Source organism: Stegodyphus dumicola, chromosome 10 (genome assembly GCF_044657685.1).
Source record: "Stegodyphus dumicola isolate Sdum_Otavi_A_Nest chromosome 10, ASM4465768v1".
Lineage (NCBI taxonomy): Eukaryota > Metazoa > Arthropoda > Arachnida > Araneae > Eresidae > Stegodyphus > Stegodyphus dumicola.
The window spans coordinates 63,754,666-63,770,783 of NC_140777.1; the positions used below are offsets into that span (position 1 = coordinate 63,754,666).

General features: G+C 31.4%; 1 protein-coding gene across 1 annotated transcript; it reads left to right on the forward strand.

Moving 5' to 3' along the window:
- The first annotated feature begins 214 nt into the window (after positions 1 to 214).
- LOC146994986 (centrosomal protein 20-like) lies at positions 215 to 13,004 on the forward strand. Its single transcript, XM_085825001.1, has 4 exons — positions 215 to 306; positions 4,410 to 4,607; positions 4,745 to 4,829; positions 12,840 to 13,004. Exons 1-4 carry the CDS (start codon positions 279 to 281, stop codon positions 12,928 to 12,930), a joined length of 402 nt encoding a protein of 133 aa, XP_085681127.1. The 5' UTR covers positions 215 to 278; the 3' UTR covers positions 12,931 to 13,004.
- Positions 13,005 to 16,118: the final 3,114 nt, after the last annotated feature.

Sequence of the window (16,118 nt, forward strand, 5' to 3'; positions counted from 1 at the left end):
TGGAAATGTAACAATGTGATTACAATGAACTCTTTAATTTCGTTTCATAGAATTATAAACATATCATTATTTTAGACCACGACATGATCGGATAAAACCATCATAAAACATTTTTTATAACATTTAAACATTTTTTAGATTAAAAAAAATATTTTAAAACAATAAAATATCATCAAGAAAACAAAACTTTAATTTTTTTCTTTTTTTTTTTCGGCAGGAAATTACCAACGACTTTGGAAATTACTCTTTCGGATGAGCAGTAACTGCTTATTGTTGTCATGGCGACTGCACGCGATTTGAAAGATGGTAAGTTACATAAAATAAATGTTTACTTTCTCATACAAGGTTCAATGAATAGGATTCAGTAATACATGATATTTTGTATTCAGATAGTTAAAAGCTTATTGCTCTTCACAAATAATGCTTTTGAAAAATGATTTGTTTTCGGAAATTTAATTTATAAATTAGTTTGGATTTTTTTTTTTTTTTAGTTATCCAAAATTTATGGAAAGATTGAAAAAGAATCAATTTTCATAATGCTTGAATAAGTAAAATATTTTTAATTGTGTTCTTTATTAATATAGCTCTCTGTGTCTCTGTCTATTCACAAATTTAAACTAGCTTTGCGGCTGTATATACATGCATATATATGTGTGTGTGTGTATATATATGTAAGATAAAAATATGTAAATAAAAATTATAATTTAAACTGACTGTAACCCTTTAATTCTCTCTGTGTGTTCTAAAACTCCTCATAACACCTCTGGATTGTGTCATTTCTAGATCATTCCATCTTGCATGGCCTGTGAAGTTTTGATGACATAACTCTGAGAACTGAAACTTTTCTAACATAAACCAACCTTTCTCTTAACAGACTTCCATATTGGATAAATGCAAAGTTAGTTTTCAGCTCTGTTGCTGCTTAGAAGCTATTTCATTTCGCTTGTGCTTTATCGTACTGCTAACTACGCCTTTATTAAAAATATGGTACTCAATACAAAATTGTGGATGCGTGTTATGCCCATGATCATGTGTGATGAAAAATATGTTTTTGGTAATTAGTCTGTGTCCAGCAATAAATATTATGTTCAATCGATGACATCTGTCTACAAGTCTCTCCTTCGAGTGTCATCTTTCTAATTATGCAGCAGTCTCTCCAAGTCATTATCACATAGATAGGTAGATATATATGTAAGAACCACCCATCACGAAAGTTGAAAACACATTAATGATTTCTTCCCTTAGTAACTGAATCAGTTTTTCTTTTAGTTATGAAAAAAAACCAATTAAAAAATCATAATCTATTTTACGCTACCAGCATACATTTATCATGTCCTTTTAATTTTACAATGCTGTAGTAATAAACTTAATTAATGGTGCACTCTTGATTAAAGTTTTCAGCTTGCAAAAGACAGTTCTTGTTAGCCAATAGGTATGCAAAAAACTGAAATGGTAAGGAATATTTTCACTGTCAGAGCCAATGAAAATGCTTTCTTTTTCTTATGATGTCATTATTTTTAAATTTTAAATCAGATTAATGATTGAGCAAGGTTTGGCTTTTTCATGATGTTGGGTTCCAGTACATCCAGTGTTACACACATAGATTTAAGTTTTTTTTTTTTTTTTTTTCCTGCTTTTTCTACCAATGCATACAGCAATCTGTTCTTGCTAAATTGCTAAAATAAGATGAGAGAATTGCACAAACTTGCCATTATGAACATCCTTGTCACCAAAGTTCTGAAATGAAAAGAAAAAAAAGCAGTGTGCGATAAGCAAGCCACTTTATACTCTAGATGTACAGAAAGCTATGATTTTGCTAAAGATGAAGAAAGCAGCCATTTGCAGTCCACCATTATGCTAAAATTCTGAAGTTCCCATAGCTGAGATCATAATTTGCAGTCACGCTGGTAAACATATCTAAAGTAGGGGAAAGCCATCTAGGCTATATGAATACCTGCCACACAAGTATTTTGGACAACATTGCAGGTTGCCACATAATACTTTTTAGCTATTGGTGCATTACCTCATCAAACAATTTTTTAAACTTTAAGTGGAGTTGTAGGTTTATACAGTACTGTGATTTCACTATATGAACAGTAACACTAAACAGCTTCAAAAATGTAAACAGCCCTGCAGATTTTTGTTTCTATTCATAAAAATTTGTTAGTCCTATAAAGTGCTTCATTTTATTATTATTTATGAGGTGAGCAGTGCTTATAAACCATTAAGATAAGAAACATATGATTTTGTTGTCAAGACTACTGTTCCTTCTAACTAACTGGGGAAACATCACAGAAATACTGAGTGGGAACAGGGAGCTTACTCAAGCTATGTTTGTGTGTGTGTAGAATAGACAAACAAGTTAAGAAGGGTTAACTTTACCCTTTATTTCTTGCAGCATACAGGTGCTCCCGCACTTCGGAATACAGACACCAACACTTTTGGCCAAAAGTGTAAAAAAAATAAGGAATATTAATAACTAACTTAACTAAATAAGAATTAAACTTAAATGCATCACAGAGACTATTAACGCAAAAATTGGCCTTTGACACTGCGTATATAGTGGACTAGATGCAAATGCTACAATATGCCTATTACATCAGTGGGAACTAAGTTCAGCCCTAAAAGCACACACGAACTGACTGAAAAGCACGCTCGTTGCAGGACAGCTCTTTCTCTTGGCTAGAAGCCACATTTTAAATACCTTTTACCAGGGTGTCAGGATCATGGAGTCAGAATCGGAGTTAAGCATATTTTGGGGTAAAAGGAGTTGGAGTAGCTAAAAACACGTCGACTCCAGTTTTTGTTGAAAGTTTGAATTTGAAACGAAATTAAAGTGAATTACAAATCTCATTGGTAAATTTAGGTAAGCAGCAAGAACTCCCAAAACTGATGCCATTCTTAGGAAGTGAGCAGGAAAAGGAGTTATTATTGATCGCGCAACATGATGGAGAAGTACATATTTGATGATATGGTGGTCATTAGAATTAAGAACATTTTCAGAAGATGTAGATAACCTTAATGTTTCACTAATAGAAAGATTGTGAAACAATCTTGTAGAATTGGAAACTCTTCTTTCAACACCGTATATAGCCACAAGAAAGCTACAATCTGAAGAATGTCAGAAGATGTAGATAACCCTAATGTTTCACTAAGAAAGACTGTGGAACGATCTTCCGAAGAATTAACAGGAGGCAAAAATTGAAGAATGTGATGTTCGTTCTTCCTGAAATAGAGGGTTTATTGCAGAAGGAATCATTTCTTCAATGAAGAAAAGAGAAACTAGTTTGCAAGACAATAAAATCGTGCTGTGTTCAATATATGTAGATCCAAAACCCCGAATTTTGTTGAATGACAAACAAATTAAAAAGGCAAAGAAAACAATCTGTGAACTTTTATAAAGAATGAAATTATTCTCAGAACAACTGGAGTATTCAAATCAGGACAGTCAAACTGCAGATATTGCAACTGAGTCTCTATCATCTTCTTCCACTGATAGAGTCCACTCCACTAATCCACTCTATCATCCTCTTCCACAAAATCCTTCTGAGAATTTGAGAAATATTTGGATAATATTGAAAAGGCTAAGTCAAAGCGAATAAAAATAAATAACCAAGAGCCTTTAGATATAAAAATGAAAAAATATAAGCGAGATTTATCAAATCGGATCTTTGGTCCTCTAACAAAGAAGTTATACTGTTTCTTAGAAATTACTAATGCTAGTGTTTCCATTTCATAATAAATGCTAATTAATATGAAAAATTTACTATGCATCAATTTTCTTATGTAGCATCTATTACTTTATATTTTAAAAAATAAGCTGTAACCCATGTGTATATGTTTACATATATATGAGGGAGTCAGAGTCTAAATTTCCAGGAGTCAGTCATTTTACCTACCAACTCCACAGCCCTGCCTTTTACACTTTACAACTCATTACCATAAAAATCCTACTCTTGCTTATTCTGGCCAGAATTGTAAAATAAGAGAGGATAGCAAAGTTTAAAATAAAATAAACATTGGTAAAAACACAAAATTGCTGGAAGTTGGTGATTTTTTGCAAGATTTTGAATAATCAGAGATCAGTTTTTTTTTTTTTTTTTTTTTAATGCATATTTCTGATTGATTTGTCTACATCTTAACTGAAAAATTGTTTTTCCCATGGCTCCCAGATATTTTCTTGGAACATACACTTAGATCCTAGTTCACAGTCTTCTAAGGAAATGGCAAATTTCTTGTGTCTGTCTATTATATGCAATTCTATACCCTAACAACTAGGATGTTTCATATGAGGCGTACATATTTCACAAAATATGATATATAAATTTGTAATCAAACTGTTTCTTTTTTAGACATTGCACTGGTTATGTAATTTTAAATTGTACTATTTATGTAATTCTATATTTCAGCCCTAAAGGAAGCTTTATCCAAATCTGGAGCGCTGTCCGAGATTAGGGCAAGATTGCGTGCTGAAGTTTTCAGTGTGTTACAGGATGAAAATGAACCTCCTCCACCTTTATCAAATGAAAATTTAATGATCAATGAATTGATCAGAGAATATTTAATATATAATGGTTATTTGTTTACAGAATCAGTCTTAGTGGCAGGTAATTCAATTTTTGTGTCATGTCATATTTAGCTTTTTAATTCATTTTTCTTTGCTCATAATCCTTGAATAATTGTTTTAAGGAACTCATAGTTATTATTTATTAGAAAATTTTAGTAAGTTTTAACCATTTTTTAGAATCTGGACAACCACAGTTTCAATTAGAAAGTGAATTTCTGAAAGACTGGTTACGAGTTAAATCCACTAAAGGTGCTGAAGAACTGTAAGTTTTTCATTGTTTATATATTTTATTGCATAACCAAAACCACATTTTATGTTTAAGAGTATGTGCGTCAAATACATATATGATCTATACAAAGCTGACAAGCCAAATATTTAAAATTTAATTTTCATTTTTTAATAAAAATGAAAACTTTCTTAACAAAACAAATTTTTTAAACTAAACTATTTTATCTGATATGTATAAGCAGTTATAATAATGACAAAAAAGAAAAAGAATTAAATGAAAAAAAATTAATACATACAGAAAAATACATATATTTGTATGTAAGCAGTCATAAACTTCTTAATTTCTTACTGTAACTTTCAGCTTCATGATGTTCAAATTTTAATAAATTTTTTAACCACATAGAAAAATTAATAGACCCATTTTATTACAAATTGTAGATGCTTATTGGACAGTCTGGCCTGTTTTAAGATTTATTAATTTTTCTGTTTCAGGGAAAGCTGTTCACATATAAATGTATTCCCCAATAAAGCAGTTATTCTTATTGCAAAAATTCATAACTGAGGGTATTTATCTTTTGACAACTACCAAAGAAAGTTAATCATATGTGTATCTTCAAATCTTTGAATAAGATTTATATTACCACATAAATTAATTAGCTTTGTTTGTAGATTTTGTATAATGTTACTCGCATTAATTTTTAAGGCAATGTAATTAATGTAAAATTGAATTCAAATTATTAAAATCTGAAACCTTTCTCAGATTTCTGACATAATAAATAATGTCATAATAATGCTAATCAATTTACAGGAAATGTATTTGTGGATTACATTAAATTGCTTTGAAAGCCACCAGTTTCAGACCACTGATTTCACCCTCCATGAAATATTTTCTTCCATATAGAGTGAAATATAATTGTTTTAATGATATTTTCTGGTAAGAGATGGAGAACTATACTTTTTCCTATACATATTTGAAGATCCAAAGGGAGAAACAATTTATATTTAAACCATTTCATTGACAGGAATTTTGAGAAAATTAATTTTTAGTTTGTGTAACTTATATGATAAAGAAAATACTGTTCTAAAATCAATCAAAAAATTCATAATAAACTTTCATTCTTTATTTAATAAAATTTGTGTTACAAACAAAATGCATATAAGGTAGAAGAGAAATAAATTTTAAAAAAAATTTTAGGTAACTAATATTCTTTTTCTTCTGTTAATCTTGGGAGCACAAATCTTTTCACTGTCATAACTGGCTCTTCCTCAAATGAAGCTCTTTTTCCATCATTTTAATTTTTGGATCTTGAATTAGTTTTTGAATTTTCTGTCCTTCATCAAGTTTTTCCCAGTATTTTCGGCAAGCCTATCTATCTGTACTTTTGATGTAGCACAAATAAACTTTTCTCTAAATTTATCATATGACACTAGATTGTTTTGTTTCTAGTGTACGTGTCATATAATTTTGTGATTGTACTCTTCCAAGCAAGTATATTTACCTTTTTTTTTTTTTTTTTTTTTCTTTCTTTCTTTCTTTTTTTAGGGAATATTGAGACTTTTTCCCCTTGAAGGACTGACGAACTTAATTATTTTAGAAATACCATAATTTCCGGAAGAAATGCCGTGGCGCTTATGTGTTTAGAACTTAAATTTTCAGCGGGTGCGCCGTTTCTACCCATGAGGCACTTAGGTGCACTAAAAAAATATTTCCTATGTCACTTTTCATAGTTTAAATGACCTTGTTATTGTACATAGTTCGGATGACTTTGTCATTGTACATAGATTGGGGCTGTTCCCACACAAAAGACCACTCAGTTGCTTTCTGCGAACTTTATTTTGTTCACATTCTTTCCCTTGAACGGGCCTACATGCCTTATTCACCCTAAATGGGATCTCAGAACAATAACATTCTTCCCTTTTTCAAATCAGCATTCTCATCAGTTTGAATAGTCTTTCTTCTCTGTCATTTGATGAATCTTCCAGGACCCTTCCTCTCTCTACCAGTGCCTTTTCCATTGTAAACCTACTGCAATGTTTTTCAAAGGCGAACACCACCTGTGTTGCAATTACGAATTCTGACGTATTCCCTTCAGCACGAATCAATTTTTCTTCGCATTCTGGCAGATACAAATTCCATCAGTTTGGGTACAATTATTTGTTGGATAGTTTTTTAAGTAAGAAGGGAGCGGAAAAATTTTGAAAATGGCACCTAAACGGCACAAAAGCTATACTGCTAGTTTTAAGCTTAATGTAATTTCACGTGCTGAACAAATTGGAAATAGAGCAGCAACTCGAGAGTTTGAAGTGGATGAGAGATGCATTCAACATTGGAGAACTGAAAAAGAAGAACTTAAAAATATGCCACTACAGAAAAGAGCCAAAAGAAGTGGTACTGTAAGGTGGCCGAATGTAAAGGGCAATTTTGCAAACTGGATAAAGGAGCAATGAGAAAAAGGAAGGGCGATTTCGACTGTAAAAATTCACTTACAAGCAAAATTTATGGCAAAACAAATGAACATAAATGATTTCAAAGGAGGGCCTTGCTGGTGTAGCAAATTTATGAAAAGAAAAAATATTTCTGTGAATACTAAAACAACAGTCGAGCAACAATTACCAATGGACTGGCAGGATAAAAAGGCATCTTTTCTAAACTATGTGACAGATATTATTGACAAAAAAAACTTCTTCGGTCACAGATAATAAATATGGATGAAGTGACTTAGCTTTCGACTCTCCTGCAAACAGAACCGTGGATGAAACTGGTGCAAAAACTGTATCTGTGCTTACGAAAGGGCATGAAAAGAGCGTCATTTACATGTGTGTTAGCTTGTGCCACAAACGGTGACAAGCTAAAGCCAATGATCATTTTTAAACTAAAGACTATTCCGAAGGGAGATTTTCCTAATGACGTAATTATTTGTGCAAACGCGAACAGCTGGATGTGCGAAAGAATCATGCATGAGTGGCTCCTTAGATAAAGAAACTGTAAACCAAGAGGATGAATGTGACGATCTGGAAGACTTTGATCAGAATTTACTAAATGTTTTTAATTCAGATAGTGAAGAGTCAGATTTTGATGGCTTCATATGATGTATAGTTTGCTGTAATTCCTTTTGTAAGTAAAATTTAAAATTTCCTTTTGTCATCCAAATTTAATATTTCATTGTTGCAACATTTTTTATAATATAGTATGAGTGTTACAAATATGGACTTCTTTAGTGGGTAAATATAAGTATATACTTGAACGTAAATATATTTTCAACATTTCTTACCGTTAATTTATTTTTGAGTTATAGTTTCATGTCATGCATTTTTCTTAACTGATATGCCATATATCAGGACATAAGTCAAGATTTTGTGTCTATATGGTCCACGAGGATGTCACACATGATTTAATCTATTGCAGTGTTTACGCTGATGCGGCATTTCTGCTTAATTTAAATTTTTTTTCTGCCATGTTTCTTGTGTGCAATGTTTACACTGATGCGGCCTTTCTTCCGGAAATTACAGTAGTTTCCTAAGGAATTGCATATTTTTGATTTGTATGTTTTCCTTTGAAGTTTAAGAATACTTTTCCATCAACAGAAAAAGCTTCTGTTATTTTTTCTCCCAATTTTGTGACGCCATGGAACGAAGCAAATGCATTTATACAAACCTACATATTGTTACATTGGTAATTACACTGGCATGGCATTAGAACATCTTAGAAACAGCACACTTGATAAGAGTAAGATGCATTGTGTATTCCCAAATGAATTCTTCCCTCATTTCCCAAATGAAAATGGCATATCAAAGGTAAATATGTTTTAAGACCAGCAAGATAATTATTTTGGGTATTATGATTCCCAAGTTCATTAAAAGTTTCAAGAATTCATTACTTTTTACTATCACAAATGAAAGAAAAAGTTTGCACTTATAGTCTGGTCCTAACTCACTTGTGGTTGGTTTCAAAACTTGAGGATTCTCCATTTTCTTCTGGTTGCGGGCAAAAAACTCGACCACCAAATTGGAACCTTCACTGTAATTTTCATTTTCTATGTTCACAAGCATTAGATGAAACCAACAGGTTGTACAAGAATAAACATGAATAAGCCTGATAAAGAAAGTTGGGCATAAATGCCTCTTCTGTCTTAATGTGTGGACAAAAATTATTTTCCCCAGTATGCAAAATCTTTTCTTGTTTATAGTTACAGGCACAAATACTTTTACTTCTGTTTTCATTTTCAATAACCTCTGTCACTTTCTTCACTATCGGAAGCGAATTATAATGATGAGGAACTTGATTTAAATCATATCAAAGGAGTACATCGAGATAAAATACTACATTTAGTAAGGAATTATGAGCCAAATAAAATAAAAACATCTGCCCTGAAGATAAGGATAGTGCTGACAGATCAACTTCCAATTCATTGCGCGCCGTGGCTTTTCTCCCCCCCCTCGTGCCACAGAGCAGCGTGAAATTGATAAACAGATTTTGGATTTCAAAACATACTTTTGCTTTGTAGATCCTTTACATATTAGTAAATATATATCGGAAATTCTATTTGACATAATCGAAAGTTCAAGCTTACTTTTATAACATTGCTCTAACAGTTTGCAAAAAATAATAAGCCGGATCCAATTCGAAGATTAAGGAACAATGCAATCTGCAACATTAACTGAATTAGATAATTTTAGCTTAGCTTATACTGTCTATTATACATTAAACGTGCAAGTGTAAATGTATTATGCGCTTGCGCACACGTATATTCGCAGCCATAAAGGTCTTACGCGCACGCATAAACGCCTATGGACGCATGCGCAGAAAGTTTGTAGCTTTGAGGTCCGGATTATGGGTGTCCAAATTAACGACTTTTGACTGTATATATAATCTGAAAGGTTTTGGATTTTAACAGTTATCCAAAAGAATTTGTTGAGGTTCTTTTTATGCTCTCACTGAGCTCATTAGTCTACCAAACAGCTGTTATACTCACTCCTACAACCGTCCCCCTTTTTTGTCTTTTTAGCTTTATTATTATGCATAATTTTCTTCGCACTTACACCATATACAATTTTAATAGCAGCATAGCAGTATATGTTTAGAATTCTTGATGCAGCATTGAGTGTTGGCATGCATTTTTCTGGTTCCCCCAACCCTAGTCTTTTCGTTGTTCATCATATCAGTGTTCAGTTTTCTTACTAAGATGGGTTTACAAAACTTTTTTTTGTCTCTTTATTACTGATGTTTTGTCTGTTAAATTTATTAATTAAATATCATATTCATTGCGTTTATGCCACATGAAATTCAGTTGAATAACAGAATCACAAAGTATTTAAAAATAGCATATCTTTAGAATTTCCAATATACAGTAGCATGCACTGGAGATAAAAATATTTTATTCCATGCTGTGTTACCACGGCTTGCTTTGAAATCATTGGGTTTGTTAATCAAAAATTCAATAAAAGTTTTACAAAATATGAAATAGATAATAAGCAAATTCAAAATTCGGGCTTCTAGGTGCCCATGTTCAGTTGGAGAACTACATTATTCAAAATTTGATGGCTCTAGGTAACATTGTTTTTTCACAATGCAAGAAACATACAGATTCATGTAAATTTATCATTATTTAATTTCTTTAAATGTAATACAGAGTGATAATATTTGGTAGCAACAATTTGAAAAGTGATACAATGCATTTGAGTGTTTCAATGCAAAATGTCATTTTGAGACTAATATCCCATTCAGGACTAACATCCTTTTGGGCTAAAAAAAAAAAAAAAAAAAAAAAAAAAAAAAAATTAGTAAACAACACTGTGTCTTTACATGAAGGGCCCTGAAAAGTTCAGTTTAAGTGAGAGTCCCACTTCATAAATTTACTGTTGCTAACAACATTCTTTAAAACTGTCTGATTGCTTTTCTTCTAATATTCAGTAATTTAGTCATCAAATTCATCTCAATTGTTGTAGCTATTATTCTTGCATTCATCTTATACTGTATTCCAATTGATACTTTTGTAGGTCTGTCCCAAAAATATTTTTTGTGGTTGTATTGAACTTGATTGTGAAATCTAAACATTAAATAAAGAATTGTGCTTTCAATTTAACAACCATGAATAATTGTTAGCCATTTAAATAAGGAGCTGCAGATATAGTGAAAAGAATAACTGTGATATGCTTAATAAAATGGATCACATTGTAATAGAATTAGATTATGAAAATTTTGGAATTTAATAAATATTCTAAAAGTTATTCAACCAGTGGATGACAATACATTAATCTAAATCTTGCTTTCAATTATATATGAATGGCTCCAGTGCCCCCCCCCCAAAGTGCTTAAATTCCAGCAGTCATGAAGCTTTTTATTTCTTTGAAGCTGTGATTACTAAACAACCAGTCAGGAGTTCTTGCATTTTGAGCTGTCAAATCACGAATCTCATTATAAGAGGAGAGGAAAATAAGAATAAAAATATTGCTGTGAATTAAAAGGTTTTCTCAATGAAATAAAAATAAACCAAAGATTGCATATTTAAAAATACATTACAAAGTCCAAAATCCAGAATGATCTAATATTCAGACCTCTAAACCATTATCAGTATTTTTTTCACAAAATCTAAGAATGGAGACGCTGATACTCAAACAGAATCAAATGTGCCATAAAAGCAATTTTTCTCCTGACTAACTGAGATTCCTGCATGTTGCTTTTAAACACCTGTGAATGTATAACACTGTGGCCAGGCACAATACACTGATTGACATTAGTCATGAATATATTTTTGTCCCTTGAGTTGTAGATTGGGGTTAACATTATTCTTTCTGTTCTAAGTGAAGCCTAAAACAAACCATATCCTCTCCCCTAGATTTTCAGTGCCAGGATCTGAGTGTATAAAAAGAGCTCACATAGTTTTTTTTCTTCAGTGCATTCAGAGAAGGAGCTTCCCTAAATTTTAAAATGACTCGTCAAAGTCCCAATGATTCTGGATCTTGGACTCTAAACTGTATATAAAATACTTAATACTACTGTTTGCTGAAAAGGATAATTTAATATTGTTACGGTTTTTTTTTTTTTTTTTTTCTCCCTGACAACAGTTTTACGTTATTTTCTTCCTTAACATTCATAGGGGTTCGTAGATTTGGAGTGAATAATGATGACACTTGATGAAGTATCGAAATACACTTCATTTACCAGTATTGTCAGGACAGCTCCACATTTTACAGTCGTCAATGAACTACTATAAACACACTGACACGATCAGCGACACAGCCTTCAGGTTATCAGGCTGTCACGCTGGAGACAGCTTCACAGCAAAGCACTAGAGTACAGCTCTCGACTCTGCTTGGTCGTTCTCGGAACTCCACATACTCACGAGACTCTCCACACTACAACTCACTATGCACTCGACGATACACAGACACAGCTTCCGACTCTTCAGTTCAGTTGTTCTCGGAGCTCAACACGCTCTCTCGACGATGCACTAACCGCGATACACTAAGAGACTCTTCAATGCACTCGGCACTCGCTGCCCGGCTGTCAACTCGATTGACTCGCTAGACAAGACACCAACTCGATACTAACTATCTCGCACTCTAACTGACTGCGGACCAGCAGGGTTTATATAGCTTTCAGCTTGGGTTCGAGAACATTGTTGGCTAAACCGGTAAGAATTTGTTCCAGAAGGTTCTCAATCCATCCATAGCATATCGCCAAATGGGTGATTTCTTACCAAATGTGGCAACCCTAAAACTGCTTTGCAGGGAAGCCATCTTACCACGCCTGTACATTTCATAACAATATTAAAATAAAAGCTTAATAAGTTATAACATTTTAATTTGAAAATTGATTATTCCAACTTGATTCAGTTAATTATGATTCTACTGAATGAAATGATTTATGGATACTGTCATATTATTTGCCTACTCCTCCTGCAAATTCGCTAATCGTTGGTGACTAATTCTTCACCAACTAACATGTAAAAAACAGCAGCCATTTATAAAAAAATGCAGCCATGTTGAAAATTAAGAAAAATAATCATTGTTCTGAAATATCCTTTTTTACTTAAATTTTCAGGCCACTTTTATATGGACTGATAGCAAGTATTAAAGAAGGTACCAAACCATCAGCATCCTCAGATGTGCCTGTTTCATCAACTCAGACATAGAAATTTAGATTTTGTATAGTTCTGATTGTGTATACAACTAATATTGCTTTTTTTAAATAAATATTTAATGTCAATATGTTTTGTTTCTTTTTTTATGTAAATTAGTATGATGTTACTTTTTTATGCCATTGAGTATGACAAGTTTTTTAAAATATTGAAATTGTATTGAATTACATACACACACTTGCTGAATGTGGAAGTTGCATCATTAAAATTTTGTGTGTTTCATTGTTGACTGATGTTATAAGATCATACAGTTCTTCATTTGTCGTTTCTAAATTAATTCCTTGACTTCTTTCACATCTAGAAATCCTTTGCTTACAACTGCTTTTTAAATTTTTATGATTTCTTTGGCTTCATTTTCAGTTGATGAAATTCCCTTAAAAATTCCTTGATAATTCCTGACCAGAGCTAATGGCTGTAAGCATTAAATGGTGAATTAAATTCTAGTTTTGGACATATTAAATGGAAACAAATAAGATGGCACATATATGTGACATCGTGGCTCCACAAATCCATGCTCGGCAAGGATTTACTCTGTTGCAATTAAAATTTGCTTCAAAATATTTTATTACTGCTATATTTATAATCAATTTAGGTAGTATCCATGTCTTAAACCATACAGTTAATCTGAAACACAGATATTAGATATTAGGCTGTCAAATAGCAGTTATGATATAACACAAAAAATGAATTTTGCATGAAAATTATTAGAAAATTTAAAATTTAGGATAAATATAAACATTAGAAAATATTAAATCTAGGATAATATTGGGCCGAATATGAATTTTTTTTTAGAGGAGTGACATGCCATGTATGTAAATTTTTATAAGTTAAAATTTTAAGATCTCTATGTACATAAATAATTCATGCAATTATTATTTTGTAAAATTTATTTCATAAATTATCAAGCTATTAATTAATCATTATTGATATTGTGAGGCCTTTACTATTTCAGTAGACACCACTTAATGTTATCATTCTGATATTGTTATCAAATTGCCGCTCGTTTGTATAAAGTATTCAGTTGTATATAAAGTCCCACTCATTTGTATACGAAAGCAATTAAAAATACTTCACTTATTGTCATCAACAATTTGTCAATATTTTAAAGCTGAAGTAAATTTTCCAAATAGGTCAAAAAATAGATTGTAAAAATTGCCAAGTGATAAAAAAAGATTGTCACCAAGTAAGGTATTCCACATGTATTGATACATGTTATCTTTGTAACCAAGTAAGGTATTCCACATGTATTGATAAATGTTATGTTAATTAATTATTACAGATATTTGTTAATAGTACCAATTGACTTTTCCAGCCAATAATTAATGACTCCAGTCAGGCAAGACTGAAAGTAGGTGCCTATTAACATCAGACTGTCCCATTAATCCTTGCGTATGTCTTTAGGCGTAACAGGTTATGTGAAGCTATATATATATATATAATTTATTTACTAAAAAATATTGATTAATTGATTATATTATCTAAGTTTAATTATAGTAGGATTATCTTAAAAGAGTGAATCCGTACTAGTAAGTTATATTTTGAAAGATGTTTTGAAGTAACTTGAAAGTAAAATGTTAAAAATGTTTTAACGGGGACTGGAATTAAATCATGAATAACAAAACTTCAGTTGTAAAAAGGAATAAATTAAAGGCAAGAATTAAAGTAAATGCATGTAATTATTGTCATTGATCGGAAATTAGTTGACTTTTCAAGGGGAACAAACCAACTCCCATTCAATGAACAATAATTAATAAATAAATACGAAGGTGATTCGTCTTTACTCGAGCAATAAAGTTAAGACAAACCGGCAATTCAAGTCAGGCCAAATATTTCCGTGAATAGAAGGGATTATGAGCCAATGCTGATATTCAAAGAACTTATTCCTATTAAGCATTTCAGCCAATTCAATTTTGAGTGAAAAGCAATTTCTGCAGTAAATTTCTATAAAGCTCGAGTAACAGTCCCCCCGACACCCTCGTGTTTATGCATTTGAGTTCAATATTATTCGTAAAAATTAAACATTGGAAATTGTCATTATGAAATATAATTCAAAGTAGTTAATATAAACATTAGAAAATTACAAAATATAAGATAAATAATGCAAACTTTGCAAAAACTAATATAAAAATAAAAATTATAAGAAGAAAAGTGAATGTACATGAAGATATAAGGGCCAGAAAAGGTATTAATTAACTTACGTTCTTTCTAGTGGGAAGTTGGCAAAGTGTTCTCTTCGCGTCTGACTCAGAAGTGTAGTGTTTCCGAAAAATTCTTAGCGGCAGCGGGGGCTTTGAATAATATCAGTCGGTAAGACTTGGGTGAAGTAATTTATGGTAGTGGGTGGGACTCGGAATTCTTGAGGGATGTATTCTGTGGTGTTCTTATTTGAGTGAAACCTTCTGTTAAAATTATTTTGAAAATAACTAGCGAATGGAAATTAATTAATTTTTGACTAATTGTCATGTCAAAAAGATAAAGACTTTAAGAAAGGAAAAAGGGAATTTTCACTGTCAAAGAGCTATTTGACACACTAAAGATTATGAAATAGGCCCATTTTTTTAGTAACAACATAGTAACTGCATAAGTCTGAAGAGAATTAGCTTTTTACAATATATACAACTAAGTAATTACATTATATACAAATCCTTCGACTGATAGTCATCCAACTTATACCGCCTTCTCAGGTTTAGGAACAAATTATCATATCCCTGTCAGTTAAATGATTTAGAGTGAGTATTTAACACCTGCTCTTTTAAGGCAATGGTTAATAAATTGATTGGGTATTAGATTATTTTTGAGAATTTTAATAAAGAGCAAAATTTCATGTTGTAGATCTATTGTATCTGTGCAGATATTTTTAATTCAAATTGTATCAGTGCAGATATTTTTAATTCAAATTGTATCTGTGCAGATATTTTTAATTAATAAATTGATTGGGTATTAGATTATTTTTGAGAATTTTAATAAGGAGCAAAATTTCATGTTGTAGATCTATTTGTATCTGTACAGATATTTTTAATTCATTTTATTTGATTTATTATTGTATTGTTAATTACTTTTTTCGATATGTTGGAATTCCAATTTATTAATTTGTTAGTATTGAAATTGAAGTTTCTTGTTTTGTCAAAAAGTATTTTTTTTTTTTTTTTTTTTTTTTTTTTTTTTTGTAGTTAATGATTTGA

Bases quoted from the DNA above. Each gene is read 5' to 3' on its own strand.
- LOC146994986 (XM_085825001.1), top strand. From the start codon at position 279: ATGGCGACTGCACGCGATTTGAAAGATG. The intron at 307-4,409 runs GTAAGTTACATA...TCTATATTTCAG, and splicing joins TGCACGCGATTTGAAAGATG to CCCTAAAGGAAGCTTTATCC. The intron at 4,830-12,839 runs GTAAGTTTTTCA...TTAAATTTTCAG, and splicing joins ACTAAAGGTGCTGAAGAACT to GCCACTTTTATATGGACTGA.